This window comes from Hyla sarda, chromosome 2 (genome assembly GCF_029499605.1).
Source record: "Hyla sarda isolate aHylSar1 chromosome 2, aHylSar1.hap1, whole genome shotgun sequence".
Lineage (NCBI taxonomy): Eukaryota > Metazoa > Chordata > Amphibia > Anura > Hylidae > Hyla > Hyla sarda.
The window spans coordinates 287,351,334-287,374,366 of NC_079190.1; the positions used below are offsets into that span (position 1 = coordinate 287,351,334).

Sequence of the window (23,033 nt, forward strand, 5' to 3'; positions counted from 1 at the left end):
TTGGAAGAGTGACATCGACGTGAACACCCCAACCCCAAAGACTCGTGTCTGTTGTCACCGTAACAGCAGGAGAGAATATCCAATTACTTCCCATAAAGAGATTATTTTTCTTCGGCCACCATGCTAATGAGGTTTTTACCTGATGTGGTATCTGTAATCTCTTCTCTAGGGACAGTTGGGATCTGTACCACACTTTCAAGATTAGGGATTGAAGAGATCTCAAATGGCTTTGAGCCCAAGGTACTGCTGGTATACAGGATGTCATTGATCCCAAGACTGTTGTTATGGAACAAGATTTTCTCCTTAACAGATCTTTTATTTTCAGCTGAAGGGAGAGAATCTTGTCTTCTGGGAGAAAGGGCTTTTGTTTCTCAGAGTCTAAGATCATGCCCAGAAACAACTTCTTCCTTGCTGAAATGAAGTCTGATTTCTGCAAGTTTATGATCCAGCCGAGGTTTTGAAGACAGGACAAAGTTAGAAGGTGGTACTGATGAAGCATTTCTTTTGACTAGGCAATAATCAGTAAGTCATCCAAGTAAGAAATTAAAATTCCTTTGTCTCACGTGAGCGATCACCTCTACCATTACTTTCGTAAATATCCTCGGGGTGGAGGGTGAACATTGAAAATGAAGGGTAGAGTGATTGTATTGAATTGGAAATCTGAGATATTTTTGGTGAGAGGGATGAATTGCTAGGTGGAAGTAGGCATCTTTTAGATTGATGGTACACATCCAGGAGTCTCTTTGTATAAGAGGTATTGACTGTCTTGAGACAAAAGACAGTTTATGCCTGAAAAAAGACGTTCGTTTAAGGTGTCTGATCCGAGATTTGTGAAACAAAATCTTGGAGGAGGAAGGCTGATAAACTCTATTCTGCATTCCTGAGATCTGGAATTTAGAATGAAGGGAAAATAGAATAGAGAAAGCCTTTCCCCCACAAGGATGTCATTGTTTTTTGTTTTTGGAATTGGGATTGAGGATAAAGTCTCTGCTTTTTCCTCCTTTGGGATAGCCCCAGCGACCTCCTTTACCTTTATCTTTATACTCTTTTATACTCTATTAAATGAACAAAATTTGTTATTTTGTTTAGTTTTTTTTTTTTAAAAGGAAACCTTTTTTCCTGTCAGCCGCCTGGTCCAGAATTTTTTCATGGACCGAGCCGAACACAAGATTACTCTGGAAGGGGATGGCACAAAGTTTAACCTTAAAGGTAGTCACCTTGCCAGTTTTGAATCCATAGGGCCCTTCTAGCAGAGTTAGATAAGACGGTGGCTTTTGCTGCAAATCTAACTGATTCAGCTGATGCATCCACCAAGAAGGTTGTGGCTAGTTTCAATATCAGGGGTGTGGAAATTTTATAAAAAACTACTTGTCCACGGGACTAAAATGGAGCAAAATCTACTTGTCATGACGATCCACTTGTCCGAGCCAATTTTCGCTTTTACGCTCTAATTTTTTCCTCCTCGCCCCCTATAATAGCCATAACTACCTACTATAATGATACCTTTTAATTTTTCAATAACATATTCTCTGAACCAAAAAAAAATAATAATAATATATATATATATATATTTGCGGTCATGGCTCGAAAGGCCGAACGAGCAAGTATACGAAAAAAGGAGAACAAGAGTACTTACCGTCCTGAGCCTTGGAACCCCGGTAGACCTAGTACAGAATTAAGAAATACAAACAGCGGATGAGGTGTGCCTAATAACCGCGACCGAGGGCACGCCTATAGAGGGCATGCCCTATGTATGGATTATGATAGAAAAAGGGAGGGTTGGATGGGTGACGCCCACGAGTCATACGCCCCTACCTGAGGGAGAGGGGAGTTTATATACCCCACGCCACTCCCACGAATGCAACCAATTAGGCTTTTTACTTGTGGTCATGGCTCGAAAGGCCGAACGAGCAAGTATACGAAAAAAGGAGAACAAGAGTACTTACCGTCCTGAGCCTTGGAACCCCGGTAGACCTAGTACAGAATTAAGAAATACAAACAGCGGATGAGGTGTGCCCAATAACCGCGACCGAGGGCACGCCTATAGAGGGCAAAGAGTCAAGAGTAGGGTGTAACTCTATTTTATTTGTATCACAACGCCAAAACTTTAAACACATTAGCCATTTCGGTAGAGGGATCCGGAATGTACCGGTCAAAACAGCTGGAGTTCCAGCGGCCTAGCTTCTTAATGATGTGAGCTGGGGCATCATGTTTGGAGGCTGCGGAGGCCGCTCCGATCCTGAATGAGTGTCCTGAGATGACAGCGGGATCATGACCTAGCATGGTGACTAGGGAGCGGACGTATCTGGTAAACTGGGAGGAAGACAGAGCATGCCCAGCCACCGGGAGGAGCGGACTGTCCGCTGCTTGCCCGGACAGCATTGAGAGGAGGTCGGTGAGAGACGAGACTGGGCACCACTGATGTGAGGTGGGGAAATATCTGATGGATGCTCCCCATCTGCAGGTTTTGGTGGATGGAAGGGTGAAAGTGAAACCTAGCCTGTTGGATGATAGCTGGCTCAGGGTCGGCCCGGGTGCTCGGCAGCCAGTGTGCGTGAACTCCCCCGGTCTAAGGAAGCCGTAAAAAGCAAGGTGTATGGCAGCTTTGATGACCGTGCTGAGGTGAAAACCAAAAGGGTGCGTGTCCAGTAAGGAAGACATGGCCCGGAAAAGATCCCCCGTGACCGGTGCGTGAGAAAGAGATTTGGGGTGCGACAAGACTGAAATGCCCCTGAGTGCTGCTTTGATCGGATGAGCAGAGAGTAGAGAAGAGGCGTGAGGGTGCGAGAGTGACCTGTGGTGTTGAAGACCTGTTAATTGAAGTTTGATGGTGTTCTGGGATAAGTGTAAAAGAAGAATGGCAAAAACCAACAAAAGCTAGGGCAGAGTGTAAAGTGATTGTGGGGGAAAGCCCTAAGCCCTGCATGAAGGAGGAGAAAACCGCCAAAGCGGTATCATAAGCCCGGATCGTGCTGGGAGCTAAAGACTTCTTGATTAGAGTGTTGGCAATGGAGACGTATCTGGCTAGTCCGTCAGCAGTTGTTGGAACGGAGGCACCGGGACTCCGACCCGGTCTGCGTCTGGTTGTACCTGAAAAAACACACCGAATTTAGCCCGAGAGAGTGCATCAGCCGCCAAGTTCTTCCTACCTTCTATGTGCTCGATCAAAAAATGGAATTGTGCTGGAGAGACAACAGAATGAACCTCCTGACAAAGCGCATTATGTGGGGGGACCTAGAGCGTCCTCTGTTGAGAATGTTGACTGTAGCGGAATTATCGCACAGAAATCGAACTGTGGAGTTAGCCCAGGAGTTTCCCCAGACAGCAGCGGCGGCTACGATGGGAAATGTTTCAAACAGGGCTGAAGTTACTGTGAAGTCAGGAATGTTGCGGATCTCAGCTGGCCAGGGGCCGGCTAACCATTTGTTCCCGAAAATGGCTGCGAAGCCAACCGATGAGGCATCGGACACTATAGTCGGGGACCCGTCTGATAAAGGGGGAACTAAGAAAGAGACACCGTTCCAGCTCTCCAAGAAGTGATCCCACATGAGTAGGTCAGCCATCGCCTCATTGTTGATGTGGATGACCTGCCTCTGACCCGATACTGAAGGGAGAAGGTCCAAAAGTCTGGATATGAAGGCTCTCCCCTGCGGGATGATCCTCATAGCGAAAGCCATCATGCCCAGGAGGCTCTGGAGTTCGACCCTGGTTACTGTGCGACTCCTGGATAGGTTGTGTATCATCTCCCGGGTTCTGACTAGTTTCTCCTGGGGAAGCCTAGCCTGCATGTTTACAGTGTCTAGGATGACGCCCAAGAACACCAGTTGCCTGACGGGGCCCTCCGTCTTGTGAGGTGCCACTGGGACCCCGATTTCCTTGAACAGAGACAGTAGTGAAGTGAGGTTGAGAGGAGCGAGACTAGGATGTTCGAGTAGTAAGAAGTCATCCAGGTAATGTATGACGTGCTGGCAGTCAGCCACGTTCTGGAGTGCCCAATGCAGTGCTGTGGCTAGTTGGTCAAAGAGCCAGGGGCTGCTCTTTGCCCCGAACGTGAGCTTAACTGCGAAATAATACTTGTCCAGCCACCTGACACCGTGCCATTGCCAGAGGTCTTGTCTGATCGGGAGTAGTTTGAAAGCGTCCGTTATGTCCGCTTTGGACAACCAAGTGTTTCTCCCTAACTGTAGGATGATTTGTATGGCTCGGTCAATAGTAGCATATTTCATGGAGAACTCGTCGGAGGGGATTAAAGCATTGATGCTGGGAATGATGGAGGAATAAGGCGCTGAGAGGTCATAGATTAATCTTCTTTTATTGGAATATTTGCCTGTGGCAAGCCCCAGAGGGCTGACTCTCCAACATGGAAAAGGGGGCACATCAAAGGGACCTATCATGAAACCTCTTGCCAGTTCCTGCTGGATTAGCCCGGACACGATCTCTGGCTCGGAAAGGGCTGATGACAGGTTATCACATTCATGCGTGCTTTGCGGCAAAGCGACCAAACCTGTGTGGAACCCATCGCAGAAACCCGCCACCAGCCATCTCACCCAGTCGGGCTCAGGATGACCAGCTAGGACCTGGGCGAGGACCTGTACCACGCCTAGTCATGCCTGAGGGCCCTTCTGGGAGCAGATAGAGCTGGGGTGAGCCCTGAAACAAATGAAACACACATGTAGTAGTCTGCAATTGCTGTACACGCAGGAGGAAAGATTGAAGTTATTGCAGATCTGGGTCTTGCCCAGGTACCTCACTGGTCTACCGAGCCTATCTAGGGCGGCCACGTTCCTTGGAGCTGGAGGGGTGAAGGCGTTCAGGCTCCTACTGGTGCTGGGTTCCCCTGGGTTGCTGACCTGCGGGCACCAGCTGGAGGAATGCGTGGTCACCCCGCATGCGGTGCAGGAGGGGGCTTTCAGACCCGCGAAATGTTCGCAGTATAGCTCCGTGTCTATGGACCCCCAGTTGGTGACGTAGCCGAACTGCGCGTATGCGGCTGCTACTTTTGCTGAAAAAGACTTGTGGTACTCGTAGAACGTGGTACCCCCGTATTTGTACGCCATCTGCACAACCCTGTGTAAGTACAGGTCCAACTCCTCCCTGCGGCCAGGGCTGACTGAACAGAGTACGTCCCTGAATAGTCCAAATGCCAGCACAAACTCAGTGACACTCAACTTCCTGCTGAGCCTAGCGTCCTTGCTTTTGAACGTGACCGCCAGCTCCCCGCAGGCAACGGTTTTGGTATCATGTACGTCCGTGGTGGCAATTAGCAGAGAGGCGAGGTTGACCTCTTTTCCCTCAAGGATGTCCTTTTTTATGGCTGCCGGGATGAAATGTGCGGGCGTGATGATCGGTGGAGGATGTGGCATACCTGAAGGCGTGGCCTGAGAGGTAGAAGCCGTGGGCGACGCTGCGGTCGGGACTGCTACGTCGCTCCTGGAGAGTTCCATTAGGTCTAGCCTAGCCTTGAAACCTGACACCGTCGTAAGCACCTCAGTCATCATCGTGTGAAGCTGAGACAAGGAGGCGCTTGAAACTTGATCCTGGGCCGCAGCCTGGCTACCCCGGGGGGGCTTGGTCAGCATTCAGCAAGTTGAATAACTCGCCCTTCCTAGCTGAGGCCGGAAAGGGGACACCCCTCCTTCTCAACTCTTCCATTAGCCTGGGGATGGTCCAGGACCTGTACGAGGGCAAGCTGCCTCGGTCCGAGGCCCTGGCAGGAGTCTCAGGAACCGAGAGTGCCTCCTCGATATCCGCTGGCTGAGACATGCTGCTGGCAACCTGTCCGGGCCATAGAAGGGTGCCGGCAAGAATAAGAGGAAAAGAGAACAATAAAAAATGACTAGTGAAAAAAAAAAAATATATATATATACCCTCCCTATATATGTATATATACTCTCTGTACACAGGTTTTTTTTTTTTTTTTCAAAAATATATATATATTTTTTTTTTTCCGTTCTCCTGGCTACAGGAGGGAACTGACCTGCTGAATTTCCTGAAAAGCTTCCAACACCGGGAGTACTGACCACACGGTAATGGCTTCCAGCTGTGGATATTTAAGGAAAAGATTAATTACACATGAATGTGACCGACCGAAAAGGCGTGATGGAGGAAAGTGTGATACTGAAACTGAGGCTAAATGTGTGCTGTTGCGCTGAAGAAGAGTCAGAACAGCATACGCAGAGGACCCCACTGAAGATGAGTCAGACACAGGTGATCCTCTGCCTATGAGTGATGTCGAGCAGTGGTGGGAAAGAGTCGCTGCCCCCTGGAGAAATCCGGCATGATTAGTAGGGCCTACGTGCCACTGGAGGGAAGCTGTGGCCTCCGTGCGTGGCTCTAACTGAAAACCGAATCGACCCTTCCCCCCAGCCGAGCGGCGAAGGGGAGCGGGACTGTATTGCGGGTCCTGGGAAACCCCTCCCCTATGGCCGTGGCCGTTTGTGTGGAGGCCGTCAGCGGCAGCGTCCTCCGGCTGAGCAGCGGCAGCGCCGCGGCGCCGGACAACGCCGTCACTGAACCCCGCCCCCCCCCGGGCCAGAAGCCCCGCCCAGCCAGCGCACGAGGCAGGAGATGGCGTGGAAGCGGGGCACCAGGCCCGGACGGAGCGGCGGGGCCGACGAGCGGCGGCGGCGCGGCTGAACCAGGGAGGTCCCCCACCCACACCCGGAAGCGCAAAACCGGGGAGAACGCCGCAGTGCAGGGCCCGACAACCCCTCCCCCCCCCGGCCAGCCAAGCGAGTGCTGACAGCCGGCAGGAGAGGACGGGCCACGCGACCCGCAGGAGCAGCGCTCCCCCAGAGCGGCAGCGAGCAGGTGGCAGGCGGGTAACCGGTACAGGGGCCTGGGCCTGCGGCAGGAGTGATACTTACCGACCTGAAACACGAAATAACTGCAACCCACTGCAAACAACTGACACCTCCGAGACGTATGCCCTAACACGATATCCTGCAAGAGAAATACCGCCCACGAGTCATACGCCCCTACCTGAGGGAGAGGGGAGTTTATATACCCCACGCCACTCCCACAAATGCAGCCAATTAGGCTTTTTACATATATATTGTGACGATCTGTCTTGGGGGATGAGCTCTGGGATCGTCCTGGACCACGCCACAGGATGCGTTTCTTCTCAATAAACCGGCAAACAAACGCTTATAATGCAAATCTGGCACCTTGCCAGTTTTATTAGACAGGTTGCAGGGAAATAAATAAACAAAAAGCAGGAACAAAACAAAATCCTAGACCGTCTGGTCACTGACTAAACAGATCAGCTTGTCCTGACTAACAACCGCTGAGCTTCCCTCAGCCGGTTAAACATATGTTCCCTGCAACCTTGTACTCACAATTCATGTCACTCTCTTTGAGCCACTCATAGCTCGGGCTGTGTACTCCTCAGCAGGCTCTGTCTCTTCCCTACAGCCCACATGCTGTCTCCTAGGAAGAGCCCACATTAGACTGAGTCTCCATCTCATATACACTTCCTTTCCCTCCTGCCTCATTACTTAAGAAGCAGGTGAGAGCTCCTGCAGGGTGAGCCAAGGAAATACACCCTTTCCTTGCCACACTGCCACAATATATTAAGGGAAGTGAAATTGAAATAGTAAAAGATAATTTAGCAGATTTGGTGGTTTTCTTTTCTGCACCATTTACCTTGTGGTTGAGGTAACATGTTATTTTTATGCTTTAGGCCGCCTGATTACAGCGATACCAGATTTGTATAGTTTACGTCATGTTTTACTAATTATGAACTTTTTCTAATTTTTTTAATTGCCATTTTTTAACCCCTGTAGCTTTATTTTTTTTCCGCATACCAGGGCTCATTTTTTGCGCCATAATCTGTTTTTTGTATGGGTACCATTTTGGTATTGATCTGACTTTTTAATCGCTTTTTAACTTTTTTTTCTGGGATATTATAAAAATTGCAAATCTGTGGTTTGGTATTTTTTTTTTTACATTTACCGTACGGGATACATAATGTTATATTTTAATAGGTCATACAATTACGCACGAAGCGATACCAAATATGTTTATTTTTATTATGTTTGCATGTTTTTATATAGGAAAAGGGGGTGATTTGAACTTTTAACATGGAAGGGGTTAATGCAGCAGTCTTCAAACTGTGGCCCTACAGATGTTGCAAAACTACAACTCCCAGCATGCCCGGACAGCCAAACTTTCAAACTTTTATTAAAACGTATATATATATAATTTTTTTTTTTTTTAAACACACTTTATTAGACTTATGAGGAATCATTAGATTCCTCAGACAGATGAATAGAGTTCTATTGAACTCTATTAATCTGTGTGCTCTGTGATCCATTGATAGAGCCTAGTACAGCCAGGATCTATCAGTGACAGAGCCGGGACAGGAGGAAGCAGAGGTAAGTCCTCCGGCTACCTCTATAGTGGATCGCCCCCCTGCGATCGCGCTGCGGGGGGGCGATCCACCCCACTAGCCCACCAGGGAGCATTCACATGTCCCTTTAGACACCGCTGTCAGCTTTGACAGCAGCGATCTAGAGGGTTAATAGCCTGCCGCAGCGATCGCCGCATGCTGGCTATTAGCGGCGGCCCCCGGCTACTGAGAACAGCCGGGGGCTGCAGAGTATGGAGCGGGCAGGAATCCCGAGCCCGCTCCATACTCCCCTGTGAGCGCCGCATACAGTCTCCCCGTGTAGACGTGGGGGAGCGAAGGCAGAGGACGCAGGTCTGCATGGAGAAAAATAAGCCACGCCCCCCTCATCTCCCCCCACACGTCTGCAGAGCAGGGGAGAGAAGACAAATACTGTACACAGCTTCTCATCTCCCCTGCTCTGCTTCGGAGGACACAGGCTGCAGAGTATGGAGCGGGCAGGAGTCGGAAGCCCGCTCCATACAGACTGCAGATCGCCGCCGCACTTGTCAGGTCCGGCCCTGCTTACCCGAACAAATTTACCTGCCCGATGCCCAGAACTGCTTGTCTCGGGCGTCGGCCGATAGGAATTCCACATCCCTGAACATTGGGATGGAAGATAAAATACTTTCCCTAGATGTTTTGTTGAGCAAAGGGCTTTCTAACTCCTCTAACCAAATGATCAGAGACCTGGCTACAGTAGTAGCCGCAATATTGGGGTTGATTAAAGCCGATGAGGCTTCCCAGGATCTTTTTAGAAGACCATCCATTTGGCAGTCTAGGGTGTCCTTAAACTGAGCCGCAGCCTCAAATTGGTGCTAATCCCAAAGAAACCACTGTTATACAAGACACCAGGTGATACATAAGCAAGAAGCAGTATAAAAGTAAGTGAACCCCCCTAAGGGCCACCCACTTACAGTTAACGCCGAGCGCTGCAGATGAGCAGAGCGGGCAGCAGACATCCATGGTTCAGAGGGATGCATGATGGAACAGAGGAGCAATTTATACCCCTCCATTCAAATATGGCGTCCCTCCGCACTTCCCCGGCGTTCCGGTGGGTGCCGCCATCTTGGGGGAGGGACTTCCAGTCCCCAGCCAATGCCAGAGCACGCTCGCATCCGTGTGCACATGTGATGTCACACACGCTCACCGCAACGCCAGAACAGCCAGGAAGATCCAAGACCGGCCTATACAGGACTCCTGCCACATAAACCCCAACAAGCACCGCAGCAGGAGGAAGGGACCAGGAGGCAACAACCCAAAGGAGGCACGACCCGGTGCAGCACAGGAGGAGGGAGCTGCATCGTGACTTAATACCCCGCTGCCTGGCAGCCCCGTCCAGAGCAGAAACCAGCCCACCAGAGGTAAGAACTAGAGATGAGCGAACTTTCAGTAATTTGATTTGTCACGAACTTCTCGGCGCGGCGTTTGCTGACTTTAGCCTGCATAAATTAGTTCAGCCTTCAGGTGCTCCAGTGGGCTGGAAAAGGTGGATACTCTCCTAGGACTGTCTCCACCTTTTCCAGCCCACCTGAAAGCTGAACTAATTTATGCAGGTTAAAGTCAGCAACTGCCGAGCTGAGAAGTTCCTGACGAAATCGAATTACTGTAAGTTCGCTCATCTCTAGTAAGAACCTCACCTCTCAGTGTATGCTCCTAGGAACAGAAAACACTGAGGGGTGGATGAGGAGGGGCCTATTTAACCTGTCTGTGTTTCCTGTTCCTATTAGAGCTACAGGGAACAATCTTATGGTGGTGCTGTCATGATGATGAAATGAAAAATTGTATGTAAATACATTTATATTTTTTATGAATTTTTTTAAATGAATTTTTAAACAGGGATCAATTTACGTGGGCGGGCAGGGAACGAAAAATATAGCCGACAATATTAAAACTATAGAAAGGGGCAATTTAAATGTAAAAATAATATATTTTTTTTAATTAATTTTGTTAAACTTTTTATTAGTAATGTATTTTAATAATGTGTTTAATAAAGTGTGTGTGTATTACTACTCCCAGCATGGAACAGACTGTTCCATGATGGGAGTAATAGCTCTACTAATAGACAGATCACCCCAGGAGTTACTTCTGACACCCGTTGTGATCCACCTATATAATGTATAGAAGCGGGCAGCACTGCCGCACCTCGCCACTATATTGCACTGTACTCTGTGATGTGAAGTTCTTTTCACATCACAGATTCATATTTCCCGCAGAGAGCTTTGATTGGACAGATTGTTCCAGCCAATCACAACTGTCTGCAGGAAATATGAATAATAGGTGTGTATATATATATATATATATATATATATATATATATATATATATATATACACACACACACACACACACACACACACACAAGCAGTGCAGGGGACCATAGAAGTGTGCCGCCCGCATCTATACATTATACAGAAGGATCGCAGCGAGTGTCAGGAGTGACACCCGCTGTGATCTTTCCTTAACTGCAGATACTACTGCTCCCAACATGGAGCACACTCTGCTCCATGCTGGGAGCTGTAGTACCTGCATTTATAGACAGATCGCATCAGGTGTCAGAAGTGACACCTATTTTGATCTGTCTATTAATGCAGGTACTACAGCTCCCAGCATGGAGCAGAGTGTGCTCCATGTTGGGAGCAGTAGTACCTGCAGTTAAGGAAAGATCACAGCGGGTGTCACTCCTGACACCTGATGCGATCGTCCTATCTATTGCAGAGATGCGGAGCGGCTTTCTCCTGTCCTCGCATCTCTGCACTATACTCCGGCCAGCCAGTGATGTGAATACCACCATCCAGCCAATCACCACTCTGGGCAGAAAATATGAATGAGTGATGTGAATTCTATTCACATCACTGGCCAGCTCGGTGTAAAGAGCAGAGATGCGAGCGCAGGAGAGAGCCGCTCCGCATCTCTGCAATAAATAGGATGATTGCATCGGGTGTCAGGAGTGACAGCCGGGGCAATCTGTCTATTAGTACAGGTACTACTACTCCCAACATGGAACAGTCTCTTCTTTAAAAGCATTTAAAAAAAAAGGGAAACACACACTTTATTAAACATTAATAAAATGTTAAACAATTAAAAAAATATATATTATTTTTACATTTAAATGGCCCCTTCCCACATTTTTATTATTGTCAGCTATATTTTTAGGTCCATGCCCGCCCACATAAATTGGTCCCTGTTCAAAAATAAAAATTTAGTTATAAAAAATAAAAATTTTGTTAAATACATTTTTTTCCATTCCTACTGCAGTTTTTTTTTTTTTGGGGGGTACCCAACAAATATTGAAAAAGACGCCAAAGGGGGTCAAAAATGCAATTTCCACTCAAAGGCAAAAACGCCAGAAAAAAAATGCCAGAAACAAACTTAGTGGAAACCTAGCCTTATACATCTCTTACCCAATCACCCGATACCACCCCTTACATAATCTCCAATCCTCTCAAGGTCTTTCCCTGTACTCTCCTCTCGTCCGAACCTCCGAGTATCGCACTCTGGTATCTCCAATGCTCCCATAGGCAATAAATGAATCACGTGCAAACTCACCACTCTATGCAGCAGAGCCGTTCTGGTAATCAAAGGGGTCCCATGGTCAGACCCCCACAATCAGACACTTATCCCCTATCAGGTGGATAGGGGATATGGTCCCTTAGTCAGACCCCCCACAACTAAACACTTATTTACTATCCAGTGGATAGGGGATACAAGTGCTGGAGTATCCCTTTACCTGCTCACAGATGACCAGCTGTCACCCTCATATTTTGTCTCTCTCCCTGTAAATTTTAAGCCCTTATTTTAAAGGGGTACTCCACCCTTAGACATCTTCTCCTCTATCTAAAGGATAGGGGATAAGATGTCTGATTGCTAGGGTCCCGCCACTCGGGACCCCCGCAATCTGTCCTGCAGCACCCACTTGACATTAGCTGCATGGAGCGAAGATCGCTCCGTGTCTGATGACTCACGGTACAGGGGCCGGAGTATTGTGACGTCACAGCTCCACCCCCTTGTGACATCACCACGCCCCCTCCTATAGACTTACATTGAGGGTGTGGGGTGTGACGTCACAAGGGACATAGCCGTGACGTCATGATACTCCTGCCCCTGTATCGTGAGTCATCAGACATGGAGCGATCTTCGCTCCATGCAGCTAATGACATGTGGGTGCTGCAGGACAGATTGCGGGCTTCCCCAGGGACGGGACCGCTGTGATCAGACATCTTATCCCCTATCCTTCGGATAGGGGATAAGATGTCTAGGGGCGGAGTACCCCTTTAAGGGTCCTTCCTTCCTCTAGGTCAGTCTTTCAGTTACTCTTTTTCACATTTATTGTACCTGGGTTTGATGTTTTTACATATTTTAACCCCCTATATTATGTACAGCGCCCAGTAACCAGGGGCACTCTAAAAATAAATAATAGGTGGATTTTATTTCAGATTATAGGAGATAACAGAAAGATCAGGCAAGTTGAAGTTTAAAGGGGTACTCAAAGAACTGAAATTATCAGACAGGCATACACTATCCACAGGATAAGAGTTAGGTGGCTGATTGTTGGGGGTTCCAACCACTGGGACCCCCCGCAATCTCCTGTACGGGCCTTGACTACTTACCTATCCTCAGCGTGCTCCGGCCCCTCACCTTCCTGAATGAGTGAAAGTGATGGCCCCATCAGCCAATCACTGGCTAAGGCGGGACATCAATGCGGTGGGTGACTGACTGGGTTGTCACTTGCGCTTGTACAAAAAGGTGGGGGCAAGAGGACAGGTAAGTAGCCGGAGCACCGCACTGGAAATCCCCAGAGTACCCCTTCTCAGAGGTACCTGGTAGTGGCTTAACACCACTTATCCCATTCAGAACACAAGAATGCTTGGTCATGCAAAACAGCTGTTAAACAAACATTATGGCGACAGCTAGAAGGTGTATGAGCAACTTATCGGGAATCCCTGGAGCTTTCCATTAAATGTATACAGTAGAATCTCCCAATAGCGAACACTCATGGGGAATAAAAAAAAGTGTCCACTATTGGGAGATGTCCCCTATTGGGAAAAAAAGGCTTAAACAACTTTCTAAATGACGGAATACTGTACTGTACCCACTAGGGATCGACCGATATCGATTTTTTTAGGGCCGATACCGATAATCTGTCACCTTTCAGGCCGATAGCCGATAACTTATTCCGATATTCCAGTATAAGTTATCGGCTATGTGTATGATAACTCACGGAGTAAAGCGGGCGCTTTAAATCAATGAACTGCAGCGGCTTTTGCGGTGCCAGAGACCGCCGCCGCTGCCCGCTTCTCTCCAACTGCCTGTCCTGAGTCTAACCACCACAGTTGCCCCATTGCCTACCCCCATCCTCTGCCCACATACCGCCGCCTATGCCCCATTGCCTCCACCCATCCTCTGCCCACATACCGCCGCCTATGCCCCATTGCCTCCCCCCCCCATCCTCTGGCCACATGCCGCTGCCCCATCGCCTCCCCCCATCCTCTGCCCACATACCGCCGCCGCTTCATCGCCTCCCCCCATCCCCGGTGTTATAATTACCTGTTCCCGGGGGTCCGCGATCCTTCTGGCTCCGTCGGCGTCCTGCGCTGTCACTGTGCGTACTGACGGTGACGTCGCGTTGGGGACGTCACTCGTCATTACCCAGCGCAGCGCACAGCAATAGCGCAGGAGCCAGAAGGATCACGGACCCCCGGGAACAGGTAATTATAACACCGGGGATGGGGGGAGGCGATGGGGCAGCAGCAGGGGTATGTAGGCAGAGGATGGGGGGAGGCAATGGGGCAGCGGCGGCGATGGTCGTCTCTGGCCGCGGGGCAGGGCATTATCGGCATGTTAATTGCCGATATCGATAATGTCCAAAATCGCGATTATCGGCCAAACCAATAATCGGTCGATCCCTAGTAGCCACTCCAGAGTGTAATTACCTACAAAACACGATAAAAAGCTAAATATAAATACATTTTGCACTGTAATAAGGCTTTAAAAAAATCAATATAATTAATTAGGAAAAGTAATACCAAATCATTCCCCCGCAATGCCAAATAATTCCCCCATTCCCTCATCCCCCTGTTCTTCCTACTTCTGACCTGGCCAGCAAGCTGTGACGCTCCATACGTCACTTGTCATTTCAAGCAGCTGCTGCTGCGCTCAGTGAGTGAGTCGCAGAGGAGCTTCACTAGTCACTTCGGGCAGCCGCCGCTGCTCATGGCTGTCACTGTCCTCACTGAGTGAAGCGCAGAGGAGCGTCACTCATCACTGCATGCTGGCCAGATAAGAAGAACAGGGAACAGGGGGATGAGGGAATGGAGGAATGATTTTGCATTGGGGAGAGGATTTGGCACAAGGGGTGTGCTGGGGCTGCTACCGAGCCACTTACTGGGGTATTGGCTGTACCCCCAACAGCGGCCCTGTGTACTAGTGCTGGGCGGTATACCGGTATGAACCGGATACCATTTTTTTTTCTCCCACAATATGGATTTTTGCCCATACCGCTATACCGGTCGGGCCCCTCCCCCACCCTCCGGATGAATTGTAGAGCCCAGCGCGGCACCCTCACTTGTCCTGGTGTGCTTCTCTGGCCCGATTCCGAGAGCGGAATCGGGCCACAGAAGCTAATTCATTTACTGTGTCCCCCCGCTGCGCCTGTCAGCCAGTGTCCCCGCGAGCGGGATCCATGTGCCTACTAGCGGTGTCACAAGAATGCCTCCCACGAGCACGATCGCTACCATCACCGCTAGCGGGGTCCCTGTGCCCACTAGCGGTGTCACAAGAATGCCGAGCACTGCTCTGTTCCCCGTCCCTGTCAGCTCTCAGGGTACGGGAGCAGATTTAAAAGCCTCGTGCGCAGCACTACGCAAATAGCGTAGGGCTAACGTAGGCAGCGCTAGGAGCCTAGCGTTAGCCCTACGCTATTTGCGTAGTACTGCGCATGCACAGTACTACGTTAGCTGCGCGCTAGGCTTTTAAATCTGTTCCCGTACCCTGAGAGCTGACAGGGACAGGGAACAGAGCCGCACTCAGCATTCTTGTGACACCGCTAGTGGGCACAGGGAACCCGCTAGCGGTGATGGTAGCGATAGCGCTCGCGGGGGGCACATTTTACACCGCTAGTGGGCACAGGGACCCCGATCGCGGGGTGGGTGGGGACAGGCGGTAATACTGTGATACAGCGATAATAAATAAAAAAAAATACTGTGATATTAATTTTAGGCCATACTGCCCAGCACTACTGTGTACAAGGTAGGGCGGCACATAAGCCTATTGTCCCCTATTAGGAGTGTTTTGTCCCCTATTGTCTCCTTTCCTGTGTGTCCACGACCGCTATTGGGAATGTCCCCTATTCGAAGGATGCAAGTACATTAAGTCCAATGGGACTCTGCCGGGGAATTAAAAACTGTCTGCTATTTGGAGGTGACCACTAAGGGTATGTTCACACTATGGATTATGAACGGAATCTCCGCTCGCAGAATTCCGCAAGCGGAGATTCCATTCTGGTGGCCGCCGCCGCAATACTTCGGCGGTAGGACCGCAAGGCAATGCGCCGTCACCATTCATGGCTATACAGTGTTTGCAGACTTCATGAACATGTTCTTTCTTTGCACTGAACAATTTAAGCGGCAGAATTGGCCGCCGGTGAAATTCCGCAGTGTGAACGGGTCTTGCAGAAACCCATTCACACTGATGTTTATGTTCATAGCACATAATTCCGTTCGCGGGAATTACGTAGTGTGAACATACCCTAAGGGAGATTTTACTGTATATGTGCCCTGTAAATGTACCTTGTAGCAGATACTCCATCATGTTAATGGCTCCTCCTGTTACAGGCATGGTGGTCACTGGGGGAGCCTCCATTGCTGCTCCAAGTTTCTGTTTGAAAAAATAGTTTACAATAAGGAACATGCATCAATGAAACCTTTCCCACATGCCTGCACACAATTCATTCTTATCATGTACACCAATCCGCCGCCTGTAGATCTCCCTCCTCTCCACACAGGCTAAACAGCGCTCATCTCACCGGCAAAACAGTAAACAAACTCCAGAACTACAACACCCAGAGTGCAACAGCTCCGGCCACCAACGACCGAATCACTGCTCCGCGTCAACCTCAAGTGAGCCGCTAAATCGAGCAGTAAAAATGCCACTTCCGTACTGCTGCGGCAGCACGTGACCGCTTCTGTGTTGCGTCACAGAATCACGTGACGTACGACATTTTATAAAGTTCCTGGAGCGCGCGCGTTAGTCATAAATGTCTTCTGCAGAGTTCTGGTTGTCATTGAAGTATGTCGTGTTTCATTCGTGTTGTTATATTACAATATGCTTTGTGTTACTATGTTCTATGGCCATACTATTATGAGCATTGCTCACAATGGAGTGAGTGAGGTATTTTTAGATAACTGTATGAAGGCATACGCTAATACAGTGTCTGAACAAAGCCTTAAATTCTAGTATTGTGACACTGTCTGCCACAGGTTCCGTGGATTGTATAGGGATTTGCCATTGCAAAGTTAAAAAGAGAGAAAAAAAAGTCCCTACAATTTGTTTAGTAATTCGTAGTTGATTATCCACATTATCACAGATTTTGACTACATTAGCAGTGTTTTTGGAACATCAATTGATATGCTGGAGATTTAACCCCTTGAATTCTAGGTTTGATTGTGCTCTTTCTCATCACCTTGTAATATCCATAAGTTTTATTTTTCCTAGAGACGCACATATATATGAGTGACTGACATGTTTCGCTGTAAATGTCCAAAAAATGCCACCTTCTCTGGACATTCAATGTCACCTGCACTGGCCATGGATGCTCTCATGCAGCATGAGGGTGTCCCAAGCAAAGGTGGTGTTGTGGGGAAAAGTAGTGGACCGGCAGCAAGGCATTTTATCGCCAGATGGTAAGTTTACAGCTTCGCTCTCACATGACCTTGGGATGGTGTGCAACAATGGCAGAGCAGTGCTAAGCGATCTGCCTCATGTGATGTGACTAAGGTATAAGCCAGAGAGGAGTCAAGACTTAATGGGGTACTCCGGTGGAAACCTTTTTTTCTTTTAAATAAACTGGCTCTGGAAAGTTAAACAGATTTTTACATTACTTCTATTAAAAAAATCTTAATACTTCCTGTACTTATTAGCTGCTGAATACTACAGAGGAAATTATTTTCTTTTTGGAATGCTCTCTTGACTACATCATGAGCACAGTGCTCTCTGCTGACGTTTTATATTATAATAACGTCAGCAGAGAGCACTGTGCTCGTGATGTCATCAGAGAGCGTTCCAATAAGGCTTTATTTATTTATTGTTGTCCTTACTGGGATTTGAACCCCAGCAGTGCTAACCACTAAGCCACCATGCTGCCCTTAGCTTAGCATCTGCTATGCACGGTTGCTAAAATAGACGGAGATGTCAGCAGAGAGCACTGTGCTTGTGATTCCAAAAAGAGAGGAATTTCCTCTAGCATTCAGCAGCTAAGTACTGGAAGGATTAAGATTTTTAATAGAAGTAATTTACAAATATGTTTAACTTTCTGGCACCAGTTGATTTAAAAGAAAAAAGGTTTTAACCGGAGTACCCCTTTAAGGAACCGGGGCGTACAGGTACACCCTGACGATCTTATACTTAAGGAACTAGGGCGTACCTGTATGCCCGAAGGAATTTTGGTCCCCGCCAGGCGCGTCTGGACCGGCATGACTCGCCGCAAATCACTGGTCAATTCAGGCCGGCGATTCCGGGTCAATCAAGTTTCTGGTGACCCGGAAAAAAGGGTGAATGAGACAGCCCCATTCACCCTTACCCAGCAGGAGTGAGGTGGCACAAATGCCACCTCACGATCACAAGATTTATTGGTCGGAACAACCGACCAATCACTGCCCTGCTGGGCGGTGATCGGGGCCGGCGGGGGTCTCTTACCTCTCCCTGGTCCAGCGGGGGTCCCCTCAGAAGTGGCGGTGGTGGTCCCGGAGGTAGGATACAGCAGGTGGTGAGGCCTGTTCACCTCCTGCGGTTGCTTAGCAACAACTCTCAGACAAAGGGCATGCTTGGAGTTGTAGTTTTGCAACAGCTGGAATTCCAACTACAACTCCCAGCATGCCCTTTGATAGTCTGTGCATGCTGGGGGTTGTAGTTATGCAACAGCTGAAGGCACATTTTTTCTATGAAAAAGTGTGCATCCGGCTGTTGCATAAGTACAACTCCCAGCATGCACAGACTACCAAAGGGCATGCTGGGAGTTGTAGCAGTGTGCCTCCAGCTGTTGCAAAACTACAACTCTCATCATGCCCTTCGACTGTCAATGAATGCTGAGTGTTGCAATTTTGCAACAGCAGGAGACACATTGGTTGTGAAACAGTTTGTGTCCTAACTCAGTGTTTCACAACCAGTGTGCCTCCAGCTGTTGCAAAAATACAACTCTCAGCATGCACTGTACATGCTGGGAGTTGTAGTTTTGCAACAGCTGGAGGCACACTGGTTGCGAAACACTGAAGAAAGTAACAAACCAATGTGCCTCTAGCTGTTGCATAACTACAACTCCCAGCATGTATGGTCTGTCAGTGTATGCTGGAAGTTATAGTTTTGCAACAGCTGGAGGTTTGTCCCCCCCCAATGTGAATGTACAGGGAACATTCACACGGGAGGGGGTTTACAGCGAGTTTTCTGCGGCAAGTTTGAGATGCGGCAAATTTTCCGCCGCAGCTCAAACTCCCAGTGAGTAACTCACTGTAAACCCATCTGTGTGGATGTACCGTAAAAACACTACACCTACACAAAATAAAAAGTAAAACCCTACACAGTCTTCCCCCCCCCCCCCCCCCAAATGAGAAAAAAAGTTTCCAAAACGGAGCCTCCAGCTGTTGAAAAACAACTCCCAGTATTGCCGGACAGCCACTGACTGTTAAGGCATGCTGGCAGTTTTGCAACAGCTGGAGACACCCTGTTTGGGAAACACTGTCGTAGGGTATTTTGGTGGTGGATGCAAATCCCCAAAATAGGCCTCAAATGGGCATGGTGCTCTCTCGCTTTGGAGCCCTGTCTTATTTCAAGGCAACAGTTTAGGGCCACATATGGGGTATCTCCGTACTCTGGATAAATTGCTTTACACATTTTTGGTGGCCTTTTTCTTCTTTTACCCCTTATGAAAAGGTAAAGTTGGGGTCTAAACCAGCAGGTTAGTGTAAATTTATATATATTTTTTTTTTACACTAACATACTGATGTTGCCCCATACTTTTAATTTTCACAAGTGGCAAATGGAAAAAAAAGACCACCATATTTGTAATAAAAGTACGGAACTACCCCATATGTGGGTGTAAAGTGATCTGCAGGCGCACAACAAGGCTCAGGAGTGAGAGCGCACTATGTACATTTGAGGTCTAAATTGGTGATTTGCACAGGGGTGGCTGATTTTACAGTTGTTCTGACATAAATGTAAAACAAAAAATAACCACGTGACCCTATTTTGGAAACTACACCCCTCACGGAATGTAACCAGGGGAATAGTGAGACTCAACACCCCACAGGTGTTTGACCAATTTTCATTAAAGTTGGATTTTTTCACAAAAATGCGGGTGTTACCCTACATTTTTCATTTTCACAAGGGAAATTGGGAGAAAGACCAACCCCCCCCAAAAAAATGTATAATTTGTAGCCCCATTTCTTCTGAGTAAGAACATACCCCATATGTGTATGTGAAGTGCTTTGCGGGTGAACTACCATGCTCAGAAGAGAAGGAGCGCTAATGGGCTTTTGGAGAGAGAATGTGTCCGAAATTGAAGTGTGTTTACAAAGCCCCCATAGTGCCAGAACAGTGGACTCCCCCCACATGTGACCCCATTTTCGAAACTAACCCCTCATGTAATGTAATAAGGGGTACAGTGAGCATTTACATCCCACAGGTGTCTGACAGATTTTTGGAACAGTGGTCCGTGAAAATGAAAACATTTTTTTTTTTCATTTGCACAGCCCACTGTTCCAGCGCAGAGACTGTTATACTCCGTGTCCCAACCTATTCTTCTACAGGGGAATTACTACAAGTGTGACCTATCCAGTATATATGCATCTATTGTATACTATATCTATTGAATTTTAGCATGTTTTACAATTATTTTAAAGGGGTATTCCAGGATTTTTTAAATTTGACTATGCTACAGGGGCTGTAAAGTTAGTGTAGTTCATAATATAGTGTCTGTACCTGTGTGTGACACTTTTCTCACAATTCTTCTTTGATTTTCACTCCAAAATTTATTTTTAACAGCATACAAAATGACTGTTTGTCTCTGATTTTTCCCAGGTTGCAATGCGGCCGAGACCTGACTCACTAGTCAGCTAATGGAGCCTGTCTGCTTCAATGGGTGGAGCGATCACTTAGTAGGAGAGAGATCAATCTGCAACTAATGCAACAGCTGTAGGCACCCTGATTGAAAACCACAGGTCTTTTGAATGGATGCAGCTCATTTATGTTTCAATGGGTGGGGTGGCTGATGTGTGGGAGGGAGGAAAATGGAATTATGGGATTTGTAGTAAAAGAAAGAAAAGTCAAACAGGAAATACCAGTTCACAAAAAGCTAGCCACAGTATTATGGTAATCTCACAACATAACCATTTAGCCCCGAGACAAGCGCAGCTCCTTCCTAAGCATGTCCATTACTGCCTGCCAGGTATGTACTAAAATCACCTTATGGTGGATAACCCCTTTAATATTTGGTGATCCGTCTGAAGCAAGGGCCCTGCTAAAGACTTCACATTACAATTATTTTTATTACTGAACAATTTTCTTGTATATTCTTTTATACCTTCTTCCTCTCTATCTCTGCTATACAGGACTGCTACCATTTATTATCCCCTAGGATATGTCCCGAAAAAACAATCTTGGAATCAGAATGAAAAGTAGAAGCATCCTAGAGTTATTAATGCTTAAAGTGACAGTGGTCAGATGTGCGAAAAATGCCCGGGTCCTTCACCACTTAAGGACCAAGGGCGTACGCCTGTGGGAATTTCGGGGACCGGGGTGACTACTGATATCTATCTGCAGGCACCCCGCGCAAATGCCCAGGGGGCGCCCATATCGGTGATCGTCGCAAATCGCTGGTGAATTCTCACCAGCGATTTGCGCCGATTCCGGGTCATGCGGGTCTGTGGTGACCCAGAATATAAGGGGGATCAGGGTTGTCAAAGACACCCACGATCCCCCTGATGGGATAGGATTGAGGTGGCAGGGGTGCCACCCCCTCCTATCCCTGCTATTGGTTGCCAGAAGAGACGACCAATAGATTGAGGGGGTTGGCTTTCGGTTTCCCCGTTCTGCCCACCCACAATAGGCGGGGCAGAATGGGGAAACCGACAGAGGACCGGCGGCAGAAGAGCCACTTACCCATCCGGAGGCTGCGGGCGACGGTTATCGGCGGGCGGCAATGTCGTCTGCCTGGCTCACTGGATCCTACGGAAGCCGGTGAGTTGCCTAGCAACATCTGGAGGGCTAATGTAGCCCTCCAGATGTTGCAAAACTACAACTCCCAGCATGCCCAGACAGCTGTTTGCTGTGTAGGCATGCTGGGATTTGTAGTTTTGCAACAGCTGGAGGGTCACAGTTTGGAGATCACTGTGCAGTGGTCTCTAAACTGTAACCCTCCAGATGTTGCAAAACTGCAAATCCCAGCATGCCCAAACAGCAAACAGCTGTCTCGGTATGCTGGGAGTTGTAGTTGTGTACCTCCAGCTGTTGCATAACTACATCTCCCAGCATGAGTTGTAGTTTTGCAACAGCTGGAGGCACACGGGTTGGAAAATACTGAGTTGGTAACAGAACCTAACTGAAGGTTTTCCAACCAGTGTGCCTCCAGCTGTTGCAAAAGTACAACTCCCAGCATGCACGGTCTGTCAGTACATGCTGGGAGTTGTAGTTTTGACACAGCTGGAAGTTTGGCCCCCCCCCTCCCCCCCCATGTGAATGTACAAGGTATATTCACACGGGCAGGTTTACAGTGAGTCTCCTGCTTAAAGTATGAGCTGCGGCAAATGCAAACTCCTAGTGGGAAACTCACTGTAAACCTCCGCTCGTGCGAATGTACCCTAAAAACACTACACTAACACATAATAAAGGGTAAAACACTACATATACACCCCCTTACACTGTCCCCCCTTAATAAAAATGAAAAACGTATTGTACGGCTGTGTTTCCAAAACAAAGCCTCCAGCTGTTGCAAAACAACTCCCAGCATTTCCGGACAGCCACTGACTGTCCAGGCATGCTGGGAGTTTAGCAACAGCTGGAGGCACCCTGTTTGGGAATCACTGGCATAGAATACCCCCTTATGCAATCCCTAATTTAGTCCTCAGATGCGCATGGCGCTCTCTCACTGCAGAGCCCTGTCGTATTTCAAGGAAACAGTTTAGGGCCAGATGGGTATTTCCAAATTGCACTACAAATTTTGGGGGGCTTTTTCTCCTTTTACCCCTTATGAAAAGGAAAAGTTGGGGTCTACACCAGCCTGTTAGTGTAAAAAAAAAAATAAAAAAAATTTTACACGAACATGCTGGTGTTGCCCCATACTTTTTATTTTCACAACAGGTAAAATAAAGACCCCCCAAAATTTGTAACGCAATTTCTCCTGAGTATGGAAATACCCCATATGTGGGCGTAAAATGCTCTG

General features: G+C 48.1%; 1 protein-coding gene across 3 annotated transcripts in view; it reads right to left on the minus strand.

The window, feature by feature from the left end:
• The window catches only part of MED18 (mediator complex subunit 18), a 41,876-nt gene that overhangs the window by 7,105 nt on the left and 11,738 nt on the right, over nt 1-23,033 (minus strand). Inside the window, exons 1-2 of one of the 3 annotated variants that reach the window (XM_056557376.1) lie at nt 16,349-16,398; nt 16,174-16,261 (exon numbers count right to left, since the gene is read on the minus strand). In XM_056557376.1, coding sequence (XP_056413351.1) covers nt 16,174-16,246 — 73 coding nt within the window. In that variant the 5' untranslated portion in view covers nt 16,247-16,261; nt 16,349-16,398. The other 2 variants (XM_056557374.1, XM_056557377.1) reach the window with 2 other exon arrangements.